Genomic DNA, 14,637 nt, shown 5'->3' on the forward strand with positions numbered 1-14,637 from the left:
GTGGCAGTTATATTGATGAGATCTACAAGATCAGATAGTGTCTTAAGCCAATCTCTTTTGAGATATTAAAAAAAGAAGAGAGCAGAGACACATAGGAACCTCACACCACCAAGGAAGCAGTGCCAGGAGCAAAGCATGTCCTTCCAACCTGAGGTTCCTGCACTGAGATGCTCCCAGACCAAGGGAAGACTGATGACAAACACCTTCCTCCAGAGCTGACAGAAAGTCTTCCTCTGGAACCGGCACCCTGAATTCAGACTTCTAGCCTACTAGACTGTGAGAGAATAAACTTCTCTTTGTTAAAGTCATCCACTTGTTGTATTTCTGTTATAGTGGCACTATAAAAGCAAGACAAGGGTTAAGGTCCCAGTGGGTGAGAAAGCCCCCCACTCACCTGTACCAAATCCATCCTCACCACCGCTGCCATGAGAGCCCATATGTGCACCATGGCAGGTGGCGATCGATGGGGCCGGGCCCGCAGGCTTGGCCAAACCCCAGTCTCGCCCTGGTCTGGGCATGTCCAGGGGATGTCTGTCTTGCTCCGAGCCTCAGCGTCCCCTGGGGGTCCCTGGAGATAAGCCCTTATTCTGGGGGCTCAGGGCTCATACAAAGGCACAGACATGGGCCCCATTCTCTTCCCTGTCTTCTGCTCAGGCTGGAAGAACCACCTGGGGTGCTAAATCCTGTGGGGACACCACTGCCGCAGCCAAACTAACTTCCAGAAATCACTTCGAGAGAAGTCCTGCCCCACCTCGCAGGTCATGGAAACAGCCCCTCCTGCCCGTTGTTGTCCCAGCTACCACCATGAACCCACCTGCACAACCTCCTGGGTAATGCAGTTTCTCTCCTGCACCTGGCCGGGCTGAGATGGGTCCTCCCAGGTCTCCATGACAACGGTCAAGCAGCGCCGTCGGGAAATAACGTTCCCAGGTTCCACAGAGACTGAGATTTGCTTCCTCTGAAAGAAGCTGTGTCCACATTTCTCTGGCCACCTTGGGCAAAGCTCCATGCGTAGAAATCTCTAATAGGAGACCCTTTCCTTGACTTTCCTGTTGCTAAGGCACTAGGCGAACTGCTTGACCTCTCAGACCCTCAGGGACCAAGATTCACAAGGAACAATAAGATCATACCTTGTTTGCCGGGACTTTGTATACTCCAGGTTGTGCTCAGGTGTGCACCCCTGCTCCCTGTTCTGATTCCCATCAGCACATCATGAAACCCACAGGGTTGGTGAGGATAAATGGTCTCTCCAAGGCCATAGGGGCTGTGTGTCTGTGTAACCCACAAACCAGGCTTTGGGGGCTTCCTTAACATATGCCAGTCTCATAAATCTCCATGGGTAACTTCTGCATTTGAGTTACTACACCTATAATGGTGTGTCAGTCCCTCCATCCTATCTCACAGGTCCCAAGTGTGTTTTGCATATGGCAGTTGTGTGCCTCATGTCTGTCACACATTTTTTCTGTTGTGGATGTGGTATGTGTATATGTGGGTCCAGGCTATGTCAAAGGGTGTCAGCATTGCATAACTGTCACAGTGTACAATAAGACAAATCTAGAATGTTGCAAATTCTAGTGGACAAATGACTCTGAAACTTCAGAAAACCATAAGAATTAAAAAAATAAAGTGGTATCTATAGATTAAAAGACTTAGGAGACACATCTACCCCTGTAGTCTTTCCTAGAAGGCTTTGAGCACGGATGCAAATTAGGCCAAAACTGTAGTGAAAGGTACTCTCTGCCATCATTCTGTCCCTTCTGAGGCACACAAAGTCGGGGGTCCCACAAAAGCTATTCATCCCTTTGTACTGGCAGAGTTCACTTCTGTTTTCAACCCACGTCACACAGTGAATAGAACTCTCAAGATCAAAGGTAATTTAAACAATAAAGACCTTTATTATTTCATAAACCTAAGCAATGTGAAGTACAGTTCCCTGGTCAATAAGCTGGAGGGTGGAAAATCCATTATGAGCATCACTTGAGACCAATAATGCCATGAATAAGGTAAACCTTTACAAGCCACTAGCAGTCCTCTTGGCCAAAACTGGTCTGTGCCCTGACTAGTCAGAAAAAAGAGAACGAGACCCCCCATCCCCATCATTCCCCAAGGGCTCAGGCTATTCATGACTTTCTCCAGGGAATGGGAGAGAATACAGACCTGTGTCTTCCTGAGCATGTTGGAGCGACTGATAAACACTGTGGGGACCTGCCAGGTGGTAGAAGCAAAAAGGCTTCTGCCACAGAACCTGGCAGAGACATACATAACTCTGGCAGTTATGTCCCAGGCAGGTTAGAATATGCAATACAGCTCTTGAAAACTTCTCGAATCTCTGGAACTCAAGTGGAATCTCCCCACCATGTATGTTCGGATGTATGAGGTTCAACTTCAGGCAGATGGCTCCTTTACAAAGTTTCTCTAGTGCTATTATATTGAACAAAGAGCACATTTCCTCCAGGTCTAAGGCCATTCTCCTGTGAAATTTTTGGTGCTGAATGAGGTTAGATCACTGACTGAAGGCTTTGCCACATTCACTACATTCATAAAGCCTATCTGCGTTGTGAAGTTTTAAGTGCTGAAGCAGAACAGATGATTAACTGAAAGCTTTCTTACATTGACTGCGCTCTACCTAGTGTGAAGTTTTTGGTGTTTAATAAGGACAAAGTTTTGGCTAAAGCATTTCCCACATTCACTGCATTCATAAGGCCTTTCTCCAGTGTGAATTCTCTGATGCAGAATGAGGCTAAATCTTTGGCGAAAGGATTTCCCACATTCGCTGCATCCATAAGGCCTTGCTCCAGTGTGAACTCTCTGGTGTTGAATCAGGCTGGAGCTTTGTCTAAAGCATTTCCCACATTCATTGCACTCATAGGGCCTTGCTCCAGTGTGGATTCTCCGGTGTTGAATGAGGATGGAGCTCTGGCTAAAGCATTTCCCACATTCACCACATTCATAAGGCCTTGCTCCAGTGTGAATTCGTCGGTGTTGAACAAGGCTTGAACTTTGTCTAAAGCATTTCCCACAGTCGCCACACTCATAAGGCCTTGCTCCAGTGTGAATTCTCTGGTGCTGAACAAGTTTGGATTTGCACCCAAAGGCTTTCCTACATTCGCTGCACTCATAAGGCTTTTCTCCAGTGTGAATTCGCTGGTGCTGAACAAGTTTGTATTTCAACCAGAAGGCTTTCCCACATTCACTGCACTCATAAGGTCTTTCTCCAGTGTGAATTCGTTGGTGCTGAACAAGTGTATGTTTGTAGCTGAAAGGTTTCCTACATTCACTGCACTCATAAAGCCCCTCGCCAGTGTGGACTCTTTGGTGCTGAACAAGTGTGCGTTTGCGGCTGAAGCTTTTCCCACATTCACCACACTTGTAATGAGTTTTCCCATTGTGAAAGGCCTCCACACACTCGGTACTGCTGTGTGGCTTTGCCCCTCTGGGAGTGGTATGGAGTTGAAAAAGGCTCGTGTTGGTTGGAAAGTCCTTCCCAACCTCCCTACAGGTGAAGGGCTTCTCTGATGCATGGAATCTGTAGCTATTCACAAAGGAGGCCCTGTCCATATCCTTGCTGAAGGGGCTCTTGCCAATGTGCTCTTTCTGGTGGAGGTGAAGGTCTGTACTCAACCAGAATTGTTTCCCACATACCCTGCATGTGTACAACTTCCCCCCAAGATATGTTCCTGGGGGCTCAGCCAGGTAAAAAACATCTTTCATGGCAGGGACACACATTTCACAGAGATGAATCTTCTGGGCTGATGGATCTGACTTTGGAGTCCCAGCCTGTGATACTATTCCCTCAGAAACACTCTGCTCAGAAGGTGCCTCTGAATTCTCTGCTCCACACCAACCTGAAAGCAGAAACGCTGGTGAAGTCCCTGTTATCTTTGGAGGTAGGGACAGCCCCATCACAACGATGTGTCCGATACACCAAGAAATTAGTACATGGGATTGTTCTCAGAAAAAGGGAGTTGGGTTCAGGTTGAAGAAGGGGCTCCTTTGCAAAACGGGGACTCTAAAGGTCACAAAATTAGGGAACCTTCATGAGATAAGAACACAAGGATGGGGTGCAGCACTGCCTCTCCGGCTTACCTCTGCCAATGGCCTTCATCAGGACCTTGGCCGCTGTTGACATGTGAGCACTGTAGAGAAGCTTGTGTCCAGGTGCAGGAATATCCAGCTGCACTGAGAAGCTCGTGTTCAAGAACTGTTTAAGGATATGTGCACACCTCACAACATACTATGTGTTGGCCAGTGTTGGAGAAGACTGCAGAGGGAGTACTGAGAGGAATGGGTGAGGGGTGGAGACCAGAAAGTTTGTAGTAGTCAGGGGCCAGAAGTCAGGGTAGAAATTACAAGTGGCAAAGTAATAAGAATATGGAAGAAAAGATAGAAATAAGGTGCAGCCACTGGCATTTACACCAAAACAGGTGGACATAGGACAGGTTCTTGGTATGATCTGAATGTAGCCCTGATGTCAAATCCACTCCCAGCTGCCACTCAGTGGGTCTAGGCCCCCACTGAGCCCATTTACTGAGGCTGGAGTCATGTCCTTTCTGTGAAGCACCCAGGGCTCTTTCCCCATCACCAAATGAACAACTACATGACACCTAAATAATGCAAGTCCTAAGGGAAAGACAGGACATGGAGTGGCCAACACTGACCCAGAGCAAGTCAAACATGACAGACCACAGGACAGGAAGAAAAAAAAAATTACAAAAAGAACCCTGAAGGAGTGTCTTGCAGGAACAACCGTGGCCCACATAAGTAGTGACCATGTCAGTGACTGCAATTCTTGTCACAGGCAGGCAGGAAGAAATGCCAGCTAGAAGAAGCAAGCAGCATCTGGGGCACAGAGGTGCCAAGGATGTGAACAGAGTCACCCTGCCAGGGAGAGGGCAAGCATGGCGGAATCCTTTAGGCTGACTGCAAGAATCCTGACTCTGAGTCCTTCTCTGTGAGGCTTTAGGGCAGCAGGTATTGGGGCAGCAGGGGAAATGAAAGGCCAGTGCAAACTACCTAGCCATAGCAACAACAGCACCTCTCAAGGGAACAGTGGAAGAAGCAGTGCCCATGGTCCACAGGTGAGAAGGACAGAGAAGTCCCTGGAGAAAAGGGAAAGTAGAGGTCATGAGGGTGGGTGTGAGGGCCTTACCCAGCGAGGATGTAAGTCCAAAGTTGTCCAGCATCACATCATGGTATAGGTGTCTTTGAGCCTCATCAAGGAGCCCCCACTCCTCCTGGGAGAAGTACACAGCCACGTCCTCAAAGGTCACACTGCCCTGCCAGGATGGGGAGGGACGAAACTATGAATAGCCTCCCTCCGAGGACCCACAATCCATCCCCTCCACATCTACCCCATGTCCAACATCCTCCCACTATCCCAACTCAGAGGAGATACCAGCCCTGATGCCCACAGTGCTGCTCTTTCCTCGTATTCCCATTAACCACTGTATATAAAGCCCTTAGTAACAATAGGCAAGTGGGCAAATAAACACCATCTAAGCTCTGGGGTACAGCCTGCAGGGCCTCAACCCTCCTGCCGGCCAGTTTCCCTGGGGTCTTCCATATCGTGCCTCCCAAACCAAACCCAAACCAAACCCAGTGCCGTCGAGTCAATTCCAACTCATAGTGACCCTACAGGACAGAGTAGAACTGCCCCATAGAGTTTCCAAAGAGCGCCTGGGGGATTTGAGCTGCCGACCTTTTGGTTAGCAGCCGTAGCACTTCCCAGATACCATAATAAAATTTGTGTCCCCCCTTCACCCATAACTCCTCAATACCAGGGCCCTGGGGCCATCAATTCACACTCCATCTGCACGTGCACATTATTCTTTAGACAGAACCTCTGTGGCCCCTACCGCCACCACCACCTCCCTGCCCCACACAACGGACATCTCCCTGGACTCACCCTATGTTACTTGGCATACGGTGTCAAGAGAGCCCTTGGCAAATTCAAATAGGATCCAGTACCACCCCAGATCTCCGATGGTTCACACTGCTGGGGCAGCCCTGAATCCTTCTGCAGAGGCCTCCCAGTGTGCCTCTGATTCTTGTTTCAACATAAGCCACGCAGAGCCACACGTAGATCTCAAATACCCATGGTGTTCTTCACTTCTGTGCTGTACTTACTGTCCCCTTAGCAGTTACAACCTTCCTCTATCCATTCACAGTGCAGTCCCACTAGTCCCTTGTGCCAGGCAATGACTCTCACAGATTACCTCATTTGCCCCTGACCTTAGACTATTAGCAAGGCCAGACTGCCCTAGAGCTCACTACGAAATTCTGGTGAGTTATAGCAGTGCTATAGGACAGAGCAGAACTGCCCCATAGGGTTTCCAAGCTGTAATCTTTATGGATGCAGACTGCCAATCTTTCTCTCATGGAGTGGCTGGTGGGTTCAAATTGTCGACCTTCTGGTTAGCAGCTGAGGGCTTAACCACTGTGCGACCAGGCTCCTTGGTGAGTCCATAGAGGGGTGGATAAGTGGCAGCCCCAGCCTCAGTTTCACTTTGCCTCAACTACTCCTGTGCTTCCGCATTCGTCTCATGTCTACTCTTCCTTTAGAAGCCCTGTACACCTGCCAGACCATCCTCCCCACACACTCCTCCTTCACGGCCTCTTTCTCACATGTGTTTGGGACACCTACTATCCCCAACCAGGTGCCCAAGCAAGAGACCCAGTCCTCAACATCCACTCTCTTCTTCCTGGCCTTCTAATAGCATTACCACCATGATCTGAAGTCCCCATCCTACATGTGACCCACAGCTCCACCACGGTTCACACACTAGCCACCACTTTTGGAGTTCTCCATCTTGAACCTCTCCCCAGATTTCCAGACCTGTGAGTCCACCTGCCCACTTGATGCTTCCACTCAGTGGTTTCTGAAACATCCAGACTCTTAAAATGGCCAAAACAAACCTCCTGAGATTCCCAATGAAAATGACGCCTACTACTGACTTCCCCATCTCAGCTGATGGAACTTCCATCCCTTCAGCCGCTAAGACCAAAAACCTTAGGGTCATCCCTGCCTTCTCCCTTTCTCTCCCTCACGCACCATGTCCCAAATTCCAGTTGGCCCTTCTTAACAACTGGATTCAGAATTCAGCTACATCTCCGACCTTCACAGCCACCATTCTGGTCCCTCAACACTCATCTCGACTATTGCAGTGGCTTCCTCCCTGGTTTTCCTTCCTCCTCTCTTACCCCCATAGGCTCCACTCTGCAGCCAGATGGAGCCTGTTAACACCTGGATCAGATTACTTCCCTTCTCTGATCCAAACCTCCCATAACTTCCAGAATAGATGCCTAGCTTCTCAGACAGCCACACTGCGGCTCCGACTCCTGCCCCTGCCCCTTTGTTCCTGACAGAAGGACCTGTTGTCCCTTGGCCCCAGTCCAGCCTTGTTTCCAAGCATCTGCACATGCTGGTACCTGTTCCACATGAGGCAGGCAGCCTAAGAGCCCAACCTCTAAGAGACATCTGTTCTGGTTTATCCTACACTGAGCAGAATAAGATGCACATTCTTCTGAAATTGTACTTGACTAGATAAACACAGAACAGCCATACTGGGCCTCAACTGGTTTTGGCAGGTTCTCTATACTATCTTAACACTTCAAGTGGCCTATCAGCTCACTAAGTGAAAAATACATATAAACACCGCATCTCTGGGTGGAAGCTTAACAAGCTAATGAAGAAAAATAAACCTCTTCCTCTATCCTGGAGTACCAAACCCTTGTCTAAAATAAATGCCTAGTCATCCTCAAACTCTGAGCACCTGCATGAAGATCAATCCTTAACATTCATGATGAATTTACATTTCCTTGTCTGCTCTCTGTAAAAGCCCACCTCCCCAAGCGCCCTGTAAGCAGTCTGGAGGCAGCAGCCCCGAATGCTCCTTTCCTTGTGCAATGAAATAAAGGCACCCTCCTTCTCTCCCACTTTGGCCTCTTGTTTATTGGTTGTATCAAGTCACACTGAGCACCCGGATAAAGTTCCATGCCTCTACCTGTTTCCATTGCTTGCCAGAAATATGAACCCCTCCATATAACCCTTGGCCTGGATTCAGAACTCTGGTCTTGGGGTTTTCCCAGACCCATGAACTGTGAGAATGGCAAAGAGTCCCAGGCTACCACAATCCAAGAGACCATATGGTTGGGGTCAGGACCAGTAAGGCTCTGAGACACCCTACACTTCCTGTCTAAGTTCCACAACTGCTTCTTCATCCATGGGAAGCTGTGGGAAAAGGTAGCCATAGAGGCCTGCGACCTTGGCAGCGCTCCATGGGCACAGGCTTCCTCTAAACCCCTGCCCAGTCCTGAAACCAAGCAACTTAGGGTTGATTGGCTCACCTCTGGGCCTCAGTGCTGCCTCTTACTAGCTTTGTGACCCCAAACAAAGACTCAGTCGCCCTGGATCTCACTGTCCTCATCATCCCCTTTCCAGTCTGTTCTTTCTCTGGGCAGCTTTTGGAAAACTTTAAAAACCCTAACCCATATCGTGTCCCTCCTCTGTTCACAATCCTCCATGGCTCCCAGCGCCCTCAGAAGGAACAACTCCTCAGCCTACCATTCCAGGCACAACTCGCCCTGAAACTCTGTTCCTGCAAACACAGATTCCAGATTTTCTGAAAGTCCCAGACTCAGTCGCACCACCACGCCTTTACATATGCGCATCCCCCTAGTAGCGGGAACAGCTAAGCGCTCGGCTGCAAACCAAAAGGTTGGCGGTACAACCCACCCGGTGGCTCCGCGGGAGAAAGACCTGGTGATCCGCTCTCAGAAAGATTACAGCCTACAAAACCTTCTGGAGCAGTTCTCCTTTGTCACATGGGGTCGCAGTGAGTTGGAATCCACTCGATGGCATCTAACAACTGCCTGTAATACTTTCCAGTCCTTAAGCACGCTGGCTGTCAGAAATTGGAACCCCACCCACGAGCGCCTAACGGTTCAGGACACAGGAACCTAACCTGCAGCGACATAAGCAGAAGCCTTTCATACAGTGTGAGGGTAAGAATAGGTGAGGGCCTGGAGGGCGCAGCGTTTACCTGAGCCGGGTCCCTCAGAGTGGCTGCCGCCATCGGAGCCTGTGGGAGGAGCAGGGCAGGAGAAGGGCTTGCGACAGCAGAGGAGACAGCCGCATACGTCTCTGTGCCGGCTCAGGAGCGGGTGGCCACAGGCGGGGTCGCCGTCGACCCTCAGACTCGCGTCTCTGAACTAGAAATAAAGACCTCGGCCCCAGCGCATCGCTCCGGATCCCCTGATCCGGTGAACGCGGCGGAGAGCAAGCAAAACGACCGCCCTCCGGAGGATGCGGGAAGTCCCGCCCCGACACGATGCTCTCTCACGGAAATGCCTTTATCTTGGGCCTTCATTGGCTCCACCACCTGCCGCTTGTCGCCGAGCCCGCAGGGTAATGTAGTTCTCACATCTCTGTAGGTCGGATCAATGGGCGTCCACCAGCGCGACCTCCCAAAATAGAGGCCAAGAGGCACCACAGGAAAAGTTGGGTAAGGGCTCTCCACCTCCAAGGCAGGAGGGGGCTCGCTCCTTCTTAAAGGGGCAGCACGCGATTTCTGGGGATTGTTTGCAACTGATCACCAATGTTTACAGACATTATTTCAGACTCCATGTGTCTTAGTCATCTCAAAAAAAAAAAAAAAAAAAACCTGTTGCCGTTGAGTCGATTCCGACTCTTAGTGATCTTATAGGGCAGAGAACTGCCCCATAAAGTTTCCAAGGAGCGCCTGGTGGATTCAAACTGCCTGGTTAGCAGCCGTAGCACTTAACCTTTATTCCACCAGGGTTTCTGTTAGTCACCTAGTGCTGCTGTGACAGAAATACCACAAGTAGATGGCTTTAACAAAGAGAAGTTTATTCTCTCACTGTCTAGTAGGCTCCAAGTCCAAATTCAGGGTGTCAGCTCCAGGAAAAGGCTTCCTCTGTTGGCTCTGGACGAAGGTCCTTGTGATGCAGCAGCCTTCCCTTTGCAAGCATGTCAGGACAGGAACTTCAGGTCCAAAGGAAGTGCTCTGCTCCTGGTGCTGCTTTCTTGGTGGTATGCGGTCCCCGTGTCTCTCTGCTCCCTTCTCTCTTTTATATCTCAAAAGAGATTGGCGTAAGACACTATCTAATCTTTTAGACCTCATCAGTATAACTGCCACTAATCCATCTTATTACGTCATAGTGATAGGATTTACAACACACATCAGAAGATAAAACGGTAGACAATCATACAGTCATACAAGGGAATCATGACCTAGCCAAGCTGACCGATATTTTTGAGGGACACAATTCAATCCATAACACCATGTGACCCTAATACCTCGAGACGTGTTTTCTCCTTTTCAAAACGGACAATTGAGAGCTTGACATAACTAACACCACAGTGATACTCTATGTAACCTGTAAGGTTTTTTTACTTGGCATTTTGCGCACTCTCACTTTCCATGTCCTTTTTATTACACCAACTGCACTGGTCTCTTTCCAAAGACGTGCAGGGCCTTCTCAGCTCTGGCCACCTTGGTCTCCCTCCTCTTCTTTGTTCCCTTGGGAGATGGCCTTCAGCCTGCAAGAAAGCAGCTAAGAAGGCTGCTTGGTGCTTTTGGTCTGCAACTTTCTTCATTGCTATTTATCTCGGTCAGAGTAAACTTGACAGGCCAGTTCCACTAGCCGAGAGATTTTATGTAAGTTTTTTTTTTTTTTTTTGCCTGTTACAAGCATAAAGATCAGAATCCAGATGTCCAACATACATATCTTTAGTTTAATAAAGAGTTTCTTGTAATTGTTTTGTGACGTGTATTCATCTGACCATCTGTGTGATATGTGCTTGAAGACATATAATCCTCGCAAAAGTAATATATAAGCTCTGATATAGAAAATACTTTTGGGGACTCCTTAAAGACAGCTTGCATTGCTACCAGACTCCCAGTTGGTGTCACCTCCTAATAAACTTTCTCTTTCTGACTTGGAGTAATTTTCATTGGCTCACTGCTCCAGGGCACAGACCCCAATCAGGTAACAAATTTTGGTGCCCAGTGTGGGGCTCGAATTACTCTGGCCCTGGTTTCATCTTTCTAAGGACCTCACCCCCAGGAAGGACCTAGGAAGAGAGAAGGTGCACCCCTCCTTGAGTTGTAGAGGTCTGTCAACCTGTGGTGGCCAGGAGGTTTGGCAACGGAGGAGGATTCCGCAGCAGCAAGCTCCAGACAGAGGGAGAAAGTTTCTGCCTGCCACAGTAGGTAACTTAGCATCAGGTGGTAAATCCTCTGTAAAAGCTGTGGGGGTGTCCGTTCTCACAGGCTTCCTCCAAGAATGGGTGATTAGGTCCTGTGGGGTTGAATGAGAGACCAGTGAGGTTTCCCCACTGCAAGTGGGTACCCAGGGAAATAAGATTCTGGCCGAGAGTCCACTAGACCTTATTCTTTCTAACTGGACTTATTTTGAAGGGGATCCCCTAAGTAAGAGACATCTTAAAATTTTATGTAATCACAAAAGGACAAATATTGTATGAGACCACTACTGTAAAAACTCATGAAAAGGTTTACACACAAAAAGAAACAATCTTTGATGGTTACAAGGGTGGGGAGGGGTGGGAATGGAAAAACACTAAATAGACAATAGATAAGTGGTAGTTTTAATGAAGGGTAAGACAGTACACAGTACTGGGGAAGCCAGCACAATTGTACAAGGCAAGGTCATGAAGATCCATAGACACATTAAAACTCTCTGAGGGACCAAATTGCTGGGCTGAGGGCTATGGGGATCATGGTCTCAGGGAACATCTTGCTCAATTGGCATAACATAATTTATAAAGAAATTTTTCTACATTTTACTTTGGTGAGTAGCTCCTGCGGTCTTAAAAGCATATGAAGGGCCATCTAAGATACTCCACTGGTCTCATTCCTTTGGGAGCATGGAAGAAAGAAGAAAACTAAGCATACAAGTAAAAGATTAGTCCAAAGGACTAATGGACCACATCTACCACAGCCTCCACAAGACTGAGTCCAGTACAACTAGATGGTGCCCAGCTACCACCACTGACTGCTCTGACAGGGATCATAATAAAGGGTCCCAGACAGAACTGGAGAAAAATGTATAACAAAATTCTAACTCACAAAAAAAGACCAGACATACTGGTCTGATAGAGACTGGAGAAACCCGGAGAGAACGGCCCCTGGACACCCTTTTAGTTCAGCAATGAAGTCACTCCCGAGGTTTACCCTTCAGCCAAAGATTAGACAGGCCTATAAAACAAAACAAGACTAAAAGGGCACAACAGCCCAGGGGCAAGGACTATAAGGCAGAAAGGGACAGGAAAGCTGGTAATAGGGAACCCAAAGCTGAGAAGGGAGAGTGTTGACATGTCATGGTGTTGTTAACCAATGTCATCAAACAATATGTGTACTAGCTGTTTAATGAGAAACTACTTTGTTCTGTAAACCTTCATCTAAAGTACAATAAAAAAAAAAAATGTGTAATCAAGTGTGTCCTCAGCACCAACTCCCTGATGGGGTCAGATGGCTTATGAATAGTTCCCAGGATTTTGACACTATTCTGCAGCTTGATCTGTTTTGTTCTTGAACTAACAAGTGAGATAAAAAAGCTGTATGTAGAATGTTTTTATGACATTAAGGCATGAGAAAAAGGATAAAGTTTCTGTTTTAGCCCCTCTTATGCCGATCAAAGACTAAAATGAACAAAAGGATGAAGAACTGGTGGTTGTTCTTCTCATTCTCCTACCTCAAAAAACCCTCTCGGCACCTATTCGTGACCCCTCCCCGGTGGTATCAGAGAATGAGGTGGTATAGAAAGGTGTTAAAGGTGGGTAGAAGTGGTGGAAGAGATATGGTCTCCCCACTCCGTACTAGGAGTGGAGTACAATTCGGCCCAGTTCCCCCAGGAGGGCTTTACCCAGTCTGGGAGGTGCCAGTCCCTGCTGCAGAGGGGCCATCTCAGATGATGTGGGTCCATAATCCATTCCCAGCTTCCAATTACAATTGGAAGCTAACCTTCTGAGGTATCAGTCAGGCCCACATGCCACGACTGAGTATTTTTCCCACATTTTTGCTACCCATCATCCTACATGGGCAGATTGTCAGACTTTATTAGATGCACTCCTCACACCAAAAGAAAGACGGATGGTTTTAACAAAAGCAGAAGAAAAATACAATGAGGAAGGGGCTATAGATGGAGTACCAGCAGATGAAGCGGTACCAGCTAAGGAGCCAATGTGTGATCCAAATACAGCAGAAGGCAGACAAAGTCTCATAGCTTACTGAGGGTTCCTCCTGTATGGGCTAAAACATGGGTCACCTGGTCAGATAAACTTTAGTAAGATCAAAGAGATCATTCAGGGGTCTGAAGAAAACCCGTCAGCCTTTCTGGAACAGCTCATGATGGGATTCCTTAAGTATACAAACATCAATTCTGAAATGCCCCAGAATGGTCCTCTGATCAGTACGACTTTTAATGGGCAGAGTGCTCCTGACATCCGAAGAAAATTGCAAAAGATAAAGGAAGACTAGGAACTCTGTCTTTAACTCAATTAGTTGAAATTGCATTTCAGGTCTTTACCAACAGAGATCAGGTAAAAGAGGATGAAAAAGACCAGAACATGAAAAGACAGGACAATCTACTGGCTGCTGCTCTAGGATTGTTTAAAAGAAGGCGATGAGACCAAGGTAAGGATGGGCACTGACTAAAGAAAAACCAATGTGCATTTTGTAAAGAGGAGGGACACTGGAAATATGAATGCCCCAAAAGAAAGGATGGAAAAGGGTCAGGTAAAATTGAAAGGAGGGAGAAGCTTTTTCAAAGCGTTATGAAAGAGCAGGAAAAGGATTCTGAATGACAGAGACTGATGGAGACAACTTTTAATTTCCCTCCTACCAATACCCTGGTAAAAGTTATGGTAGGAGGACAGACAGTAGACTTTTTGATTGATCCTGGAGCAGCCTTCTTAGTAATCACCCAGAAGCCTAAAGAGACTGCCTCGATTAGCAGTACTCAAGTTGTCGAGGTGACTGAAAAAGAGGTGACCCTACCCTTCTTGTAGCCGATGTACTGTGAGATAGAAAAAACTAAGCTATTCCAGCTGGGCCTATTGAGACTATTAAAGACTATTAAATATGCATCAGAATTATTGCAACTTTTAGATGCTGTCCTAAAACCCCAGAAGGTGGCAGTATTGCACTGCCAAGCTCACCAAAAAAGAAATAACCTGATCAATCTGTGCCTTCCTCCCTGCCTGTCCCATGAAAGACAAGCCCTCACAATACTCTCAGAAAGACTTACAGAGAGCCCAAGATTGGGGCACCTTCCAAAAAAGCCAAGGCTAGAAATATACCCCTGACAGCAATGTTTTTATCCCAGCTGATCAAGTTTTTAATTTGATTTTTCATTTACATCAGGCTTTTTGCATTTTGGGAAAGAAACCATGTTTAATTGGGTAACAAAACATGTCCTGGGAAAAAAGCTCATTACAGCCATTTACCAGGTGGTGGATACTTACTTAATTTGTCCTGTTAATAATCCAAAGAATCATTGTCCCAAGATTTCCGGCCCTCAAAGAATAGGACTCTTTCCAGGTAAAATATGGCAAATTGACTTTTGTAAGTGTTCAAAACTAAACATCAGATGAAA

At 47.5% G+C, this 14,637-nt stretch overlaps 1 protein-coding gene across 1 annotated transcript; it reads right to left on the reverse strand.

The window, feature by feature from the left end:
- Positions 1 to 1,872: 1,872 nt before the first annotated feature.
- On the reverse strand, positions 1,873 to 9,329 carry LOC126085060 (zinc finger protein 501-like). The gene is made up of 4 exons (XM_049900010.1): positions 9,042 to 9,329; positions 5,150 to 5,276; positions 4,087 to 4,179; positions 1,873 to 3,845 (listed from the first exon to the last, which is right to left on the reverse strand). The coding sequence occupies exons 1-4, from the start codon at positions 9,072 to 9,074 to the stop codon at positions 2,623 to 2,625; spliced, it is 1,476 nt and encodes a 491-aa protein (XP_049755967.1). The 5' UTR covers positions 9,075 to 9,329; the 3' UTR covers positions 1,873 to 2,622.
- Between the last annotated feature and the right edge of the window lie 5,308 nt (positions 9,330 to 14,637).

The sequence above is a fragment of the Elephas maximus genome, chromosome 11 (assembly GCF_024166365.1).
Source record: "Elephas maximus indicus isolate mEleMax1 chromosome 11, mEleMax1 primary haplotype, whole genome shotgun sequence".
Classification (NCBI taxonomy): Eukaryota; Metazoa; Chordata; class Mammalia; order Proboscidea; family Elephantidae; genus Elephas; species Elephas maximus.